The sequence below is a fragment of the Scyliorhinus torazame genome, chromosome 8 (assembly GCF_047496885.1).
Source record: "Scyliorhinus torazame isolate Kashiwa2021f chromosome 8, sScyTor2.1, whole genome shotgun sequence".
Lineage (NCBI taxonomy): Eukaryota > Metazoa > Chordata > Chondrichthyes > Carcharhiniformes > Scyliorhinidae > Scyliorhinus > Scyliorhinus torazame.
This window is the reverse complement of record NC_092714.1, coordinates 278,307,836-278,324,192: the sequence shown is the minus strand read 5'-3', so window position 1 is coordinate 278,324,192 and position 16,357 is coordinate 278,307,836. Positions and strand designations below refer to the sequence as shown.

The 16,357-nt window shown below is 63.0% G+C and overlaps 1 protein-coding gene across 6 annotated transcripts in view; it reads left to right on the top strand.

Moving 5' to 3' along the window:
- mtss1 (MTSS I-BAR domain containing 1) overlaps positions 1-16,357 on the top strand; it is a 292,863-nt gene that overhangs the window by 132,659 nt on the left and 143,847 nt on the right. For all 6 annotated transcript variants that reach the window (XM_072515395.1, XM_072515391.1, XM_072515392.1 and 3 more), the window contains exons 4-5: positions 11,870-11,954; positions 12,162-12,253. In XM_072515395.1, coding sequence (XP_072371496.1) covers positions 11,870-11,954; positions 12,162-12,253 — 177 coding nt within the window. The remainder of the gene's footprint in view (positions 1-11,869; positions 11,955-12,161; positions 12,254-16,357) is intronic.

The following is a 16,357-nucleotide window of genomic DNA, read 5'->3' as shown; positions in this document are numbered from 1 at the left end:
ATGAGGAGAGATTGACTATGTTGGGATAGTTCGAGGGGGGATCTCATAGAGACTTATAAAATTCTAACGGGACTAGACAGGGAAGATGCAGGAAAGATGTTACCATTGATGGGTCCAGAACCAGGGGTCACAGCCTGAGGATTCAGGGTAAACCATTTCGGACAGAGATAAAAAGACATTTCTTCACCAAAAGAGTGGTGAGCCTGTGGAATTCATTACCACAGGAAGTACTTGATGCTAAAACATTGAATATATTCAAGAGGCGACTGGATATAGCACTTGGGGAGAATGGGATCAAAGGCTAGCGGGGAGAAAGCAGGATTAGGCTATTGAGTTGGATGATCAGCCATGATGGTGATGAATGGCGGAGCAGGCTCGAAGGGCTGAAAGGCCTCCTCCTGCTCCTATCTCCTATGTATCTATGTTTGTATAAATGTTATGCGGGTCTCTGCCTCCACCACCCTTTCGACAGCGAGTTCCAGACTTCCAGCACCCTCTGAGTGAAAAGGTTTTCCTCATCTCAATCCTAAATGACCCACTCCACATCCTGACCGAGTGTGTGACCCCCAACTCCAGATCTCAAGGTGAAGACTCTTTCAGCCAATAAGTGAGCTATTGGTTGTAACTTGCACGTTGGAATTTGTTAGACTGTTCAGGGAGTAGCTCCCTGGTGATTATGATTGTCACCTCGATTCTTGTAGAAGGTGTGTTTGAATATCTGAGAGACAGTAGATCCCGTGTTGAACAATAAAATGTCAAATTCCTGCAGGCTTCAAAACTTCAAACTGGCCTTCAGCTCTCCAGGTCCGAAACTCTGGAATCCTCCTTAACACCCCCCCAACCAATCACAACAGCTGAAAAGCCACTCCTTTGTTTTTGAACTTGTTTTTCATCTTGAGATCTCAATGATCCTGTAGTTGTGACACTTTTTATTTGATTTACGTTCTTGTGAAGCAGCTTGGGGTATTTTCAGAATTAACAGAGGTATGTGGGCGTCGCTGGGCTGGACCAGCATTTGTTGTCCATCCCTAACTTTCCTTGAACTGAGTGACTCGCTCGGCCGTTTCAGAGACCGTGATGCCGGCGTTGGACTGGGGTGAGCACAGTAAGAAGTCTTACAACACCAGGTTAAAGTCCAACAGGTTTGTTTTCAATCACTAGCTTTCGGAGCACTGCTCCTTTCTCAGGTGAATGAATAGGTGCGTCCCAGAAACACATGTATAGAGAGTCAATGATGCAAGGACTCGCATTCAAAGTCTCATCGTGCATCATTGACTTTGTCTTTATATGTATTTGTGGAACCCACCTATTCACTCACCTGAGGAAGGAGCAGCGCTCCGAAAGCTACTGACTTCAAACAAACGTGTTGGACTTTAACCTGGTGTTGTAAGGTTTCAGAGGACAGTTAAGAGTCACCCACATTGCTGTGGGTCTGGAGTCACATGTAGGCCAGACCGGGTAAGGACGGCAGATTTCCTTCCTTAAAGGACATTTGGATTTGTTTATCGTCACGTGTACCGAGGTACAGTGAAAAGTATTTTTCTGCGAGCATCTCAAACCGATCAGTACGTGAAAGAAAAGTACATAATACAAGGTACACAATATAAATCCAGAGACACCGGTATCTGTATTTGACATAAGTGAACAACAAATTAAAATTGAATCCAAATTAAAATCTGTTTTCAGACAACCTGACCGAGTGTTAACTATTTGGGTGTTTTATTTATAGTTAATGATGAGGAATCTCTCTCTCTAATACCCTGAGCTGTGGAATCCAGGGCAATTTGAAACCTCGCTTTATGCTAAAAGGGGAATGTAATTGCACATAGTTAGTTATTTAAACTCCAAACCTCAGAATCCTTTCCACCAGAATGGCTCCGAAATAGAAACCAGATACAAGTGTTCAAGAATCCCAGCTCACCCTGTAATCTGGACATTTAAAATTTTCCCACAGTTTGCAGTTTGACTTGACTATTTATTTGAGAATCCCTGGCTGCTGAATTTTGGGGGGATGGGATAAATTTGTCTTCATACCCACACGGCTGCCTCTCTGCTGTACCTCAGCACGGGTCAGTCAGAAGATTCATGTCAGGAACGGATGGATATTGAGGATGGACAATCTTTGATTGGATTTGTTTATTGTCACGTGTACCGAGGTACAGTGAAAAGTATTTTTCTGCGAGCAGCTCAACAGATCATTGAATAAATGAAAAGAAAAGAAAATATATAATTGGGCAACACAAGGTCCACAATGTAACGAGATAACACTGGCACCGGGTGAAGCATACAGGGTGTAGTGTAAATGAGGCGTTTAGGAGTCTGGTAACAGCGGGGAAGAAGCTGTTTTTGAATCTGTTCAGGGGATGGACAATCGGGATGGATATTGGGGATGGACAATCGGGATGGATATTGGGGATGGACAATCGGGATGGATATTGGGGATGCTGAGGTCAGACAGGTCAAGTACTGTTTATTCAAACTGCCAAAGGATTGTGGGAGCAGTGGAGTGATTCAGGGTGGTGTTCCCTTGCCCTCCGTTCCCGTCCACCACTCCTCCCCTCGCCCTCCACTCCCCTCTGTTCCCCTCGCCCTCCCCTCGCCCTCCGCTCCCCTCGCCCTCCGCTCCCCTCGCCCTCCGCTCCCCTCGCCCTCCGCTCCCCTCGCCCTCCGCTCCCCTCGCCCTCCGCTCCCCTCGCCCTCCGCTCCCTTTACCCTCCATTCACCTCACCCCTCTGCTCCCCTCACCCTCCCCTCTGCTCCACTCGCCCTCCACTCCCCTCTCCCACTCCCCTCGCCCTGCACTCCCCTCACCCTCCACTCCTCTCGCCCTTCGCTCCCCTCGCCCTTCACTCCCCTCGCCCTCTACTCCCCTCGCCCTCTACTCCCCTCGTCCTCCACTCCCCCCGCCCTCCACTCCCCCCGCCCTCCGCTCCCCCCGCCCTCCGCTCCCCTCGTCCTCCTCTCCCCTCGTCCTCCGCTCCCCTCGTCCTCCGCTCCCCTCGTCCTCCGCTCCCCTCGTCCTCCTCTCCCCTCGTCCTCCGCTCCCCTCGTCCTCCGCTCCCCTCGTCCTCCGCTCCCCTCGTCCTCCGCTCCCCTCGTCCTCCGCTCCCCTCGTCCTCCGCTCCCCTCGTCCTCCGCTCCCCTCGTCCTCCGCTCCCCTCGTCCTCCGCTCCCCTCGTCCTCCGCTCCCCTCGTCCTCCGCTCCCCTCGTCCTCCGCTCCCCTCGTCCTCCGCTCCCCTCGTCCCCTGCTCCCCTGGCCCTCCACTCACCTCGCCCTCCACTGCCCTCGCCATGCACTCCCCTCCTCCCTCACCCTCCATCATCCCCCTGCTCCCCGCTCTTCCCCCGCTCCAATCTCTGGTTTACATCTCAATCTGGTACCAGCCGCTATGCAGCATCTTGTTTTCTATATTCTCTCCCAGGTTTGTCGCTCAGACAGTCTGTCCTCTCCTCACTGCAGACAGTGAATCATCTGCAAGGAAAATGCACAGTGTCTCTGCCAAGATATATAACTCAATCCAGGTGCTCCGAGCCCGCACTGAATGTGCTACTCGGCTGCAAGATATAATCCACTCACTCCTCACTGGCCCGGGAATCCTCACTGGCCTGGGAATCCTCACTGGCCCTGGGAATCCTCACTGGCCCGGGAATCCTCACTCTCCCTGGGAATCCTCACTCTCCCTGGGAATCCTCACTGTCCTGGGAATCCTCACTGGCCTGGGAAACCTCACTGGCCCTGGGAATCCACACTGGCCTGGGAATCCTCACTGGCCCTGGGAATCCTCACTGGCCTGGGATTCCTCACTGGCCCTGGGAATCCACACTGGCCTGGGAATCCTCACTGGCCCTGGGAATCCACACTGGCCTGGGAATCCTCACTGGCCTGGGAATCCTCACTGGCCTGGGAATCCTCACTGACCCGGGAATCCTCACTGACCCGGGAATCCTCACTGACCCGGGAATCCTCACTGACCCGGGAATCCTCACTGGCCTGGGAATCCACACTGGCCCTGGCAATCCACACTGCCCTGGGAATCCTCATTGGCCTGGGAATCCTCACTGGCCTGGGAATCCTCACTGGCCGGGGAATCCTCACTGACCCGGGAATCCACACTGCCCACTCACTGGCCCGGGAATCCTCACTGTCCCGGGAATCCACACTGTCCCGGGAATCCACACTGTCCCGGGAATCCTCATTGTCCCGGGAATCCTCACTGTCCCTGGGGATCCTCACTGGCCCTGGGAATCCTCACTGCCCACTCACTGGTCTGGGAATCTTCACTGGCCCTGGGAATCTTCACTGGCCCTGGGAATCCTCACTGGCCCTGGGAATCCTCACTGGCCCTGGGAATCCGCACTGTCCCTGGGAATCCTCACTGTCCCTGGGGATCCTCACTGTCCCTGGGGATCCTCACTGTCCCTGGGGATCCTCACTGTCCCTGGGGATCCTCACTGGCCCAGGAATCCTCACTGCCCTGGGAATCCTCACTGGCTGTGAAGCCTCACTGTCCCGGGAATCCTCACTGGCCCGGGAATCCTCACTGGCCCGGGAATCCTCACTGCCGCTCACAAGTCCTGGAATCCTCACTGGCCCGGGAATCCTCACTGTCCCGGGAATCCTCTCTGCCCGCTCACTGGCCCGGGAATCCTCACTGTCCCGGGAATCCTCACTGGCCTGGAAATCCTCACTGTCATGGGAATCCTCACTGCCCGCTCACTGGCCTGGGAATCCTCACTGGCCCGGGAATCCTCACTGTCCCGGGAATCCTCACTGCCCGCTCACTGGCCTGGGAATCCTCACTGTCCCGGGAATCCTCACTGTCCCAGGAATCCTCACTGTCCCGGGAATCCTCACTGGCACGGGAATCCTTACTGTCCCGGGAATTCTCACTGCCGCTCACTGTCCCGGGAATCCTCACTGGCCCGGGAATCCTCACTGGCCCGGGAATCCTCACTGGCCTGGGAATCCACACTGCCCCTCTCTGGCCCGGGAATCCTCACTGGACCAGGAATCCTCACTGTCCCGGGAATCCTCACTGCCGCTCACTGGCCCGGGAATCCTCCTGGCCCGGGAATCCTCACTGGCCCGGGAATCCTCACTGGCCCGGGAATCCTCACTGGCCCGGGAATCCTCACTGGCCTGGGAATCCTCACTGGCCGTGAACCCTCACTGGCCCGGGAATCCTCACTGCCTGCTCACTGGCCCGGGAATCCTCACTGGCCCTGGGAATCCTCACTGGCACGGGAATCCTTACTGGCACGGGAATCCTCACTGGCACGGGAATCCTTACTGTCCCGGGAATTCTCACTGCCGCTCACTGTCCCGGGAATCCTCACTGGCCCGGGAATCCTCACTGGCCCGGGAATCCTCACTGGCCCGGGAATCCTCACTGGCCTGGGAATCCACACTGCCCCTCACTGGCCCGGGACTCCTCACTGGCCCGGGAATCCTCACTGGCCCAGGAATCCTCACTGTCCCGGGAATCCTCACTGTCCCGGGAATCCTCACTGCCGCTCACTGGCCCGGGAATCCTCACTGGCCCGGGAATCCTCACTGGCCCGGGAATCCTCACTGGCCGTGAATCCTCACTGGCCCGGGAATCCTCACTGCCTGCTCACTGGCCCGGGAATCCTCACTGGCCCTGGGAATACTCACTGGCCCTGGGAATCCTCACTGGCCCTGGGATTCCTCACTGGCCTGGGAATCCTCACTGGCCTGGGAATCCTCACTGGCCCGGGAATCCTCACTGCCTGCTCACTGGCCCGGGAATCCTCACTGGCCCTGGGAATACTCATTGGCCCTGGGAATCCTCACTGGCCCTGGGAATCCTCACTGGCCTGGGAATCCTCACTGTCCCGGGAATCCTCACTGTCCCGGGAATCCTCACTGTCCCCGGGAATCCTCACTGCCCGCTCACTGGCCCGGGAATCCTCACTGTCCCGGGAATCCACACTGTCCCGGGAATCCTCACTGTCCCTGGGGATCCTCACTGGCCTGGGAATCCTCACTGCCCACTCACTGTCCCGGGAATCCTCACTGTCCCTGGGGATCCTCACTGGCCTGGGAATTTTCACTGCCCACTCACTGGTCTGGGAATCTTCACTGGCCCTGGGAATCCTCACTGGCCCTGGGAATCCTCACTGGCCCTGGGAATCCTCACTGGCCCTGGGAATCCACACTGCCCTGGGAATCCTCACTGTCCCTGGGGATCCTCACTGGCCCAGGAATCCTTACTGCCCTGGGAATCCACACTGCCCGCTCACTGGCCCGGGAATCCTCACTGGCCCGGGAATCCTCACTGTCCCGGGAATCCTCACTGGCCCGGGAATCCTCACTGGCCCGGGAATCCTCACTGGCCCGGGAATCCTCACTGCCGCTCACTAGTCCGGGAATCCTCACTGGCCCGGGAATCCTCACTGTCCCGGGAATCCTCTCTGCCTGCTCACTGGCCCGGGAATCCTCACTGTCCCGGGAATCCTCACTGGCCTGGAAATCCTCACTGTCCCGGGAATCCTCACTGCCCGCTCACTGGCCTGGGAATCCTCACTGGCCCGGGAATCCTCACTGTCCCGGGAATCCTCATTGGCACGGGAATCCTTACTGTCCAGGGAATTCTCACTGCCGCTCACTGTCCCGGGAATCCTCACTGGCCCGGGAATCCTCACTGGCCCGGGAATCCTCACTGGCCTGGGAATCCACACTGCCCCTCACTGGCCCGGGAATCCTCACTGGCCCGGGAATCCTCACTGGCCTGGAAATCCTCACTGTCATGGGAATCCTCACTGCCCGCTCACTGGCCTGGGAATCCTCACTGGCCCGGGAATCCTCACTGTCCCGGGAATCCTCACTGCCCGCTCACTGGCCTGGGAATCCTCACTGTCCCGGGAATCCTCACTGTCCCAGGAATCCTCACTGTCCCGGGAATCCTCACTGGCACGGGAATCCTTACTGTCCCGGGAATTCTCACTGCCGCTCACTGTCCCGGGAATCCTCACTGGCCCGGGAATCCTCACTGGCCCGGGAATCCTCACTGGCCTGGGAATCCACACTGCCCCTCACTGGCCCGGGAATCCTCACTGGACCAGGAATCCTCACTGTCCCGGGAATCCTCACTGCCACTCACTGGCCCGGGAATCCTCCTGGCCCGGGAATCCTCACTGGCCCGGGAATCCTCACTGGCCTGGGAATCCTCACTGGCCGTGAACCCTCACTGGCCCGGGAATCCTCACTGCCTGCTCACTGGCCCGGGAATCCTCACTGGCCCTGGGAATCCTCACTGGCACGGGAATCCTTACTGTCCCGGGAATCCTCACTGCCCGCTCACTGGCCTGGGAATCCTCACTGGCCCGGGAATCCTCACTGTCCCGGGAATCCTCACTGGCACGGGAATCCTTACTGTCCCGGGAATTCTCACTGCCGCTCACTGTCCCGGGAATCCTCACTGGCCCGGGAATCCTCACTGGCCCGGGAATCCTCACTGGCCCGGGAATCCTCACTGGCCTGGGAATCCACACTGCCCCTCACTGGCCCGGGACTCCTCACTGGCCCGGGAATCCTCACTGGCCCAGGAATCCTCACTGTCCCGGGAATCCTCACTGTCCCGGGAATCCTCACTGCCGCTCACTGGCCCGGGAATCCTCACTGGCCCGGGAATCCTCACTGGCCCGGGAATCCTCACTGGCCCGGGAATCCTCACTGGCCGTGAATCCTCACTGGCCCGGGAATCCTCACTGCCTGCTCACTGGCCCGGGAATCCTCACTGGCCCTGGGAATACTCACTGGCCCTGGGAATCCTCACTGGCCCTGGGATTCCTCACTGGCCTGGGAATCCTCACTGGCCTGGGAATCCTCACTGGCCGTGAATCCTCACTGGCCCGGGAATCCTCACTGCCTGCTCACTGGCCCGGGAATCCTCACTGGCCCTGGGAATACTCATTGGCCCTGGGAATCCTCACTGGCCCTGGGAATCCTCACTGGCCTGGGAATCCTCACTGTCCCGGGAATCCTCACTGTCCCGGGAATCCTCACTGTCCCCGGGAATCCTCACTGCCCGCTCACTGGCCCGGGAATCCTCACTGTCCCGGGAATCCACACTGTCCCGGGAATCCTCACTGTCCCTGGGGATCCTCACTGGCCTGGGAATCCTCACTGCCCACTCACTGTCCCGGGAATCCTCACTGTCCCTGGGGATCCTCACTGGCCTGGGAATTTTCACTGCCCACTCACTGGTCTGGGAATCTTCACTGGCCCTGGGAATCCTCACTGGCCCTGGGAATCCTCACTGGCCCTGGGAATCCACACTGCCCTGGGAATCCTCACTGTCCCTGGGGATCCTCACTGGCCCAGGAATCCTTACTGCCCTGGGAATCCACACTGCCCGCTCACTGGCCCGGGAATCCTCACTGGCCCGGGAATCCTCACTGTCCCGGGAATCCTCACTGGCCCGGGAATCCTCACTGGCCCGGGAATCCTCACTGGCCCGGGAATCCTCACTGCCGCTCACTAGTCCGGGAATCCTCACTGGCCCGGGAATCCTCACTGTCCCGGGAATCCTCTCTGCCTGCTCACTGGCCCGGGAATCCTCACTGTCCCGGGAATCCTCACTGGCCTGGAAATCCTCACTGTCCCGGGAATCCTCACTGCCCGCTCACTGGCCTGGGAATCCTCACTGGCCCGGGAATCCTCACTGTCCCGGGAATCCTCATTGGCACGGGAATCCTTACTGTCCAGGGAATTCTCACTGCCGCTCACTGTCCCGGGAATCCTCACTGGCCCGGGAATCCTCACTGGCCCGGGAATCCTCACTGGCCTGGGAATCCACACTGCCCCTCACTGGCCCGGGAATCCTCACTGGCCCGGGAATCCTCACTGCCGCTCACTGGCCTGGGAATCCTCACTGGCCCGGGAATCCTCACTGGCCCGGGAATCCTCACTGCCTGCTCACTGGCCCGGGAATCCTCACTGGCCTGGGAATCCTCACTGGCCTGGGAATCCTCACTGGCCTGGGAATCCTCACTGGCCCGGGAATCCTCACTGGCCCCGGGAATCCCCACTGTCCCCGGGAATCCTCACTGTCCCGGGAATCCTCACTGGCCCCGGGAATCCTCACTGTCCCGGGAATCCTCACTGCCCGCTCACTGGCCCGGGAATCCTCATGGGCCCGGGAATCCTCACTGTCCCGGGAATCCTCACTGCCGCTCACTGTCCCGGGAATCCTCACTGTCCCGGGAATCCTCACCGCCCTCTCACTGGCCCGGGAATCCTCACTGTCCCGGGAATCCTCACTGGCCTGGAAATCCTCACTGTCCCGGGAATCCTCACTGCCCGCTCACTGGCCTGGGAATCCTCACTGGCCCGGGAATCCTCACTGTCCCGGGAATCCTCACTGGCACGGGAACCCTTACTGTCCCGGGAATTCTCACTGCCGCCCACTGCCCCGGGAATCCTCACTGGCCCGGGAATCCTCACTGGCCCGGGAATCCTCACTGGCCCGGGAATCCTCACTGGCCCGGGAATCCTCACTGGCCCGGGAATCCTCACTGTCCCGGGAATCCTCACTGTCGCTCACTGGCCCGCGAATCCTCACTGGCCCAGGAATCCTCACTGGCCCGGGAATCCTCACTGGCCTGGGAATCCTCACTGGCCGTGAATCCTCACTGGCCCGGGAATCCTCACTGCCTGCTCACTGGCCCGGGAATCCTCACTGGCCCGGGAATCCTCACTGTCCCGGGAATCCTCACTGGCCCCGGGAACCCTCACTGGCCCAGGGAATCCTCACTGGCCCCGGGAATCCTCACTGGCCCGGGAATCCTCACTGGCCCGGGAATCCTCACTGCCCGCTCACTGGCCCGGGAATCCTCACTGGCCCGGGAATCCTCACTGTCCCGGGAATCCTCACTGCCACTCACTGTCCCGGGAATCCTCACTGTCCCGGGAATCCTCACCGCCTGCTCACTGGCCCGGGAATCCTCACTGGCCCGGGAATCCTCACTCGCCCGGGAATCCTCACTGCCCGCTCGCTGGCCTGGGAATCCTCACTGGCCCGTGAATCCTCACTGCCCGTTCGCTGGCCTGGGAATCCTTACTGGCCCGGGAAACCTCACTGCCTGCTCAGTGGCCCGGGAATCCTCACTGTCCCGGGAAACCTCACTGCCTGCTCACTGGCCCGGGAATCCTCACTGTCCCGGCAATCCTCACTGCCCGCTCGCTGGCCTGGGCAGAGATTAAAATGCTGCCGATTCTCTCACAATTCGCACCATTCTGAAATCCTCTCTGAAGTTGCCGAAATGGCCTCCAATCCTGTGATACACGTAGAGGCCAAGCAACAGGAGCTTGTGTCTCTTTTGTGTTTCGGCCTTTTAAAGTGGAGAGGTTGAGCCTGTTAATGGGTTCCGAGCTACCGGACATGCCACACACTTACAGCAGCTTTAACATGAAGCTTTAGACTGTTCTTTTTTTAAAATTTAGAGTACCCAATTCATTTTTTCCAATTAAGGGGCAATTTAGCGTGGCCAATCCACCTACCCTGCATATCTTTGGGTTGTGGGGGCGAAACCCACGCAAACACGGGGAGAATGTGCAAACTCCGCACAGACAGTGACCCGGGGCCGGGATCGGAACTGGGACCTCGGTGCCGTGAGGCAGCAGTGCTAACCACTGCACCACCGTGCCACCCAACTTTATACTGTTCTGACTTTACTGTCTTTATGGTCTGGCATTTTTTGACTTTGTTCCTTGAATCAGTGGATTTGGAGGGAGGGGAGGGTGAGCGTCAAGTCTGGAACACTGTTCATAAAAGCAACTGGGGATGCTGAAAACTGCAACAAAAACAGAGACTACTGGACAATCGCAGCAGGTCTGACAGCCTCTGTGGAGAGAGAGGGGAGCGAACGTTTCCAGTCTAGGTGTCTCAAAGAGTCATCAGACTCGAAACATCAGCTCCCTTGTCTCTCCACCAATGCTGTCAGGCCTGCTGAGATTGTCCAGCATTCTGTGTCCTGGAACACTGTTGGTTGAGCTGGGCTGGCGATCAGCATCGTGTCCAGGCTAAGAAGCAGAATACAGAGCAAAGCTTGGTGCACCTCACCCCTATCGACCAGAGTAAAGCTCCCTCTACACTGTCCCCATCAAACACTCCCAGGACAAATACAGCATGGGGTTAGATTCAGAGTAAAGCTCCCTCTACACTGCCCCCATCAAACACTCCCAGGACAGGTACAGCATGGGGTTAGACACAGAGCAAAGCTCCCTCTACACTGTCCCCATCAAACACTCCCAGGACAGGTACAGCACGGGGCTAGATACAGAGTAAAGCTCCCTCTACACAGTCCCCATCAAACACTCCCAGGACAGGTACAGCACGGGGTTAGATACAGAGTAAAGCTCCCTCTACACTGTCCCCATCAAACACTCCCAGGACAGGTACAGCACGGGGTTAGATACAGAGTAAAGCTCCCTCTACACTGTCCCCATCAAACACTCCCAGGACAGGTACAGCACGGGGTTAGATACAGAGTAAAGCTCCCTCTACACTGTCCCCATCAAATACTCCCAGGACAGGTATAGCACGGGGTTAGATACAGAGTAAAGCTCCCTCTACACTGTCCCCATCAAACACTCCCAGGACAGGTACAGTGCAGGTCAGATACAGAGTAAAGCTCCCTCTACACTGTCCCCATCAAACACTCCCAGGACAGGTATAGCACGGGGTTAGATACAGAGTAAAGCTCCCTCTACACTGTCCCCATCAAACACTCCCAGGACAGGTACAGCACGGGGTTAGATACAGAGTAAAGCTCCCTCTGGACTGTACTCATGTAAATGAATAAGTTGCTGTAATTGACATGATTTATATATTTTTATTTCAGGTGCCACTAAGGAGATTGGTTCAGCTCTGACCAGGATGTGTATGAGACACCGCAGCATCGAGACCAGGCTCAAACAGCTCACTGCGTAAGTCTGTTTTACAAATTATCTTCATTTTCCAAACAGACCCTCCGTCTCAATTTTTGCTGTCTGCTGGTCCCATTCTATCTCATTCTCTTGTTCTTCTTCTCACTCTCTCTTCTTTTATTGTGCTTTTTCTTTATCACGCTCCCTCTCTTGCTCCCTGAACACATTTCCTCATCACTTTGCTGAATTGTTTCTTTTCCCTGACAGGGCTCTGACTGACAGCCTGATAAACCCTCTGGAGGGTCGAATCGAGGAGTGGAAGAAAATGGCTAATCAACTGGACAAAGACCACGCCAAGGGTAACTGACCCGGCACTCACGATCCGGCCCGAGAATCCCGCTAGCAATTCAGCGCTTTCCCTCCCGCCCCACTGCTCACCCTCGTAGTCAGCCCCTTAGATCACCGTCGCGTCCCGCCGCTCCCCCTCCCTCCCACGGCCCACCCCACCGCACCCCCTCGCTGCCGCTCCCCCTCCCACCCACGCCGCTCCCCCTCGCGGTCCACCCCGCCGCTCCCCCTCGTGCCCCGCCGCTCCCCCTCGCGGTCCACCCCGCCCCTCCCCCTCGCGGTCCGCCCCGCCGCTCTCCCTCAGTGCCGGCCCGCCTCACCGCTCCCCCTCGCGGTCCGCCTCGCCCCTCCCCCTCACGGTCCGCCTCGCCCCTCCCCCTCGCAGTCCGCCTCGCCCCTCCCCCTCGCGGTCCGCCCCGCCCCTCCCCCTCGCGGTCCGCCCCGCCCCTCCCCCTCACGGTCCGCCTCGCCCCTCCCCCTCGCGGTCCGCCCCGCCCCTCCCCCTCACGGTCCGCCTCGCCCCTCCCCCTCGCGGTCCGCCCCGCCCCTCCCCCTCACGGTCCGCCTCGCCCCTCCCCCTCGCGGTCCGCCCCGCCCCTCCCCCCCCCCTCACGGTCCGCCTCACCCCTCCCCCTCACGGTCCGCCTCGCCCCTCCCCCTCGCGGTCCGCCCCGCCCCTCCCCCTCACGGTCCGCCTCGCCCCTCCCCCTCGCGGTCCGCCACGCCGCTCTCACTCAGTGCCGGCCGGCCTCACCGCTCCCCCTCGCAGTCCGCCACTCCGCTCCCCATCACGGTCCGCCTCGCCCCTCCCCCTCGCAGTCCGCCTCGCCCCTCCCCCTCGCGGTCCGCCCCGCCCCTCCCCCTCACGGTCCGCCTCGCCCCTCCCCCTCGCGGTCCGCCCCGCCCCTCCCCCTCACGGTCCGCCTCGCCCCTCCCCCTCGCGGCCCGCCTCACCGCTCCCCCTCGCGGTCTGCCCCGCCCCTCCCCCTCACGGTCCGCCCCGCCCCTCCCCCTCGCGGCCCGCCACGCCGCTCTCCCTCAGTGCCGGCCCGCCTCACCGCTCCCCCTCGCAGTCCGCCACTCCGCTCCCCATCACGGTCTGCCTCACCACTCCCCCTCACAGTCCGCCCCGCCCCTCCCCCTCACGGTCCGCCCCGCCCCTCCCCCTCGCGGTCCGCCCCGCCGCTCTCCCTCAGTGCCGGCCCGCCCCGCCCCTCCCCCTCGCGGTCCGCCCCGCCCCTCCCCCTCACGGTCCGCCCCGCCCCTCCCCCTCGCGGTCCGCCCCGCCGCTCTCCCTCAGTGCCGGCCCGCCACTCCCCCTCGCGGTCCGCCCCGCCCCTCCCCCTCACGGACCGCCCCGCCCCTCCCCCTCACAGTCCGCCACGCCGCTCTCACTCAGTGCCGGCCGGCCTCTCCACTCCCCCTCGCGGTCCGCCACTCCGCTCCCCATCACGGTCCGCCACTCCGCACCCCCTCACGGTCCGCCCCGCCACTCCCCCTCGCGGTCCGCCCCGCCGCTCTCCCTCACGGTCCGCCTCTCCGCACCCCCTCACGGTCCGCCCCGCCACTCCCCCTCGCGGTCCGCCACTCCGCTCCCCATCACGGTCCGCCCCGCCACTCCCCCTCGCGGCCCGCCACGCCGCTCTCCCTCAGTGCCGGCCCGCCTCTCCGCTCCCCCTCACGGTCCGCCCCGCCACTCCCCCTCGCGGTCCGCCCCGCCACTCCCCCTCGCGGTCCGCCACTCCGCTCCCCCTCACGGTCCGCCCCGCCACTCCCCCTCGCGGTCCGCCCCGCCACTCCCCCTCGCGGTCCGCCCCGCCACTCCCCCTCGCGGTCCGCCCCGCCACTCCGCCTCGCGGTCCGCCACTCCGCTCCCCCTCGCGGCCCGCCACGCCGCTCTCCCTCAGTGCCGGCCCGCCCCGCCACTCCCCCTCGCGGTCCGCCACTCCGCTCCCCATCACGGTCCGCCTCTCCGCACCCCCTCACGGTCCGCCCCGCCACTCCCCCTCGCGGTCCGCCCCGCCACTCCCCCTCGCGGTCCGCCACACCGCTCTCCCTCAGTGCCGGCCCGCCTCTCCGCTCCCCCTCGCGGTCCGCCCCGCCCCTCCCCCTCACGGACCGCCCCGCCACTCCCCCTCGCGGTCCGCCACACCGCTCTCACTCAGTGCCGGCCGGCCTCTCCACTCCCCCTCGCGGTCCGCCACTCCGCACCCCCTCACGGACCGCCTCGCCCCTCCCCCTCACGGACCGCCCCGCCCCTCCCCCTCACAGTCCGCCACACCGCTCTCACTCAGTGCCGGCCGGCCTCTCCACTCCCCCTCACAGTCCGCCACACCGCTCTCCCTCAGTGCCGCCCCGCCACTCCCCCTCGCGGTCCGCCCCGCCGCTCTCCCTCAGTGCCGCCCCGCCACTCCCCCTCGCGGTCCGCCACACCACTCCCCCTCGCGGTCCGCCCCGCCACTCCCCCTCGCGGTCCGCCCCGCCACTCTCCCTCAGTGCCGGCCCGCCTCTCCGCTCCCCCTCGCGGTCCGCCACTCCCCCTCGCGGTCCGCCCCGCCGCTCCCCCTCGCGGTCCGCCACACCGCTCTCCCTCAGTGCCGGCCCGCCCCGCCACTCCCCCTCACAGTCCGCCACGCCGCTCCCCCTCGCGGTCCGCCCCGCCACTCCCCCTCGCGGTCCGCCCCTCCGCTCCCCATCACGGTCTGCCTCACCGCTCCCCCTCGCGGTCCGCCCCGCCACTCCCCCTCGCGGTCCGCCCCGCCGCTCCCCCTCGCGGTCCGCCACTCCGCTCCCCCTCGCGGTCCGCCCCGCCGCTCCCCCTCGCGGTCCGCCACACCACTCCCCCTCACGGTCCGCCCCGCCACTCCCCCTCGCGGTCCGCCACACCGCTCTCCCTCACTGCTGGCCCGCCTCTCCGCTCCCCCTCGCGGTCCGCCACTCCGCTCCCCCTCGCGGTCCGCCCCGCCACTCCCCCTCGCGGTCCGCCACTCCGCTCCCCCTCACGGTCCGCCACGCCACTCCCCCTCACGGTCCGCCCCGCCACTCCCCCTCGCGGTCCGCCACGCTGCTCTCCCTCACTGCTGGCCCGCCTCTCCGCTCCCCCTCGCGGTCCGCCACTCCGCTCCCCCTCGCGGTCCGCCCCGCCACTCCCCCTCGCGGTCCGCCACACCGCTCTCCCTCACTGCTGGCCCGCCTCTCCGCTCCCCCTCGCGGTCCGCCACTCCGCTCCCCCTCGCGGTCCGCCCCGCCACTCCCCCTCGCGGTCCGCCACTCCGCTCCCCCTCACGGTCCGCCACGCCACTCCCCCTCGCGGTCCGCCCCGCCACTCCCCCTCGCGGTCCGCCACTCCGCTCCCCCTCACGGTCCGCCCCGCCACTCCCCCTCACGGTCCGCCCCGCCACTCCCCCTCGCGGTCCGCCACGCTGCTCTCCCTCACTGCCGGCCCGCCTCTCCGCTCCCCCTCGCGGTCCGCCACTCCGCTCCCCCTCGCGGTCCGCCCCGCCACTCCCCCTCTCGGTCCGCCCCGCCACTCCCCCTCGCGGTCCGCCCCGCCACTCCCCCTCGCGGTCCGCCCCGCCACTCCCCCTCGCGGTCCGCCACACCGCTCTCCCTCAGTGCCGGCCCGCCTCTCCGCTCCCCCTCGCGGTCCGCCACACCGCTCTCCCTCAGTGCCGGCCCGCCTCTCCGCTCCCCCTCGCGGCCCGCCCCGCCACTCCCCCTCGCGGTCCGCCCCGCCACTCCCCCTCGCGGTCCGCCCCGCCACTCCCCCTCGCGGTCCGCCTCGCCCCTCCCCCTCGCGGTCCGCCTCTCCGCTCCCCCTCGCGGTCCGCCACACCGCTCTCCCTCAGTGCCGGCCCGCCTCTCCGCTCCCCCTCGCGGTCCGCCACACCGCTCTCCCTCAGTGCCGGCCCGCCCCGCCACTCCCCCTCGCGGTCCGCCCCGCCACTCCCCCTCGCGGTCCGCCCCGCCACTCCCCCTCGCGGTCCGCCCCGCCACTCCCCCTCGCGGTCCGCCACGCCGCTCTCCCTCAGTGCCGGCCCGCCCCGCCACTCCCCCTCGCGGTCTGCCCCGCCACTCCCCCTCGCGGTCTGCCCCGCCACTCCCCCTCGCGGTCC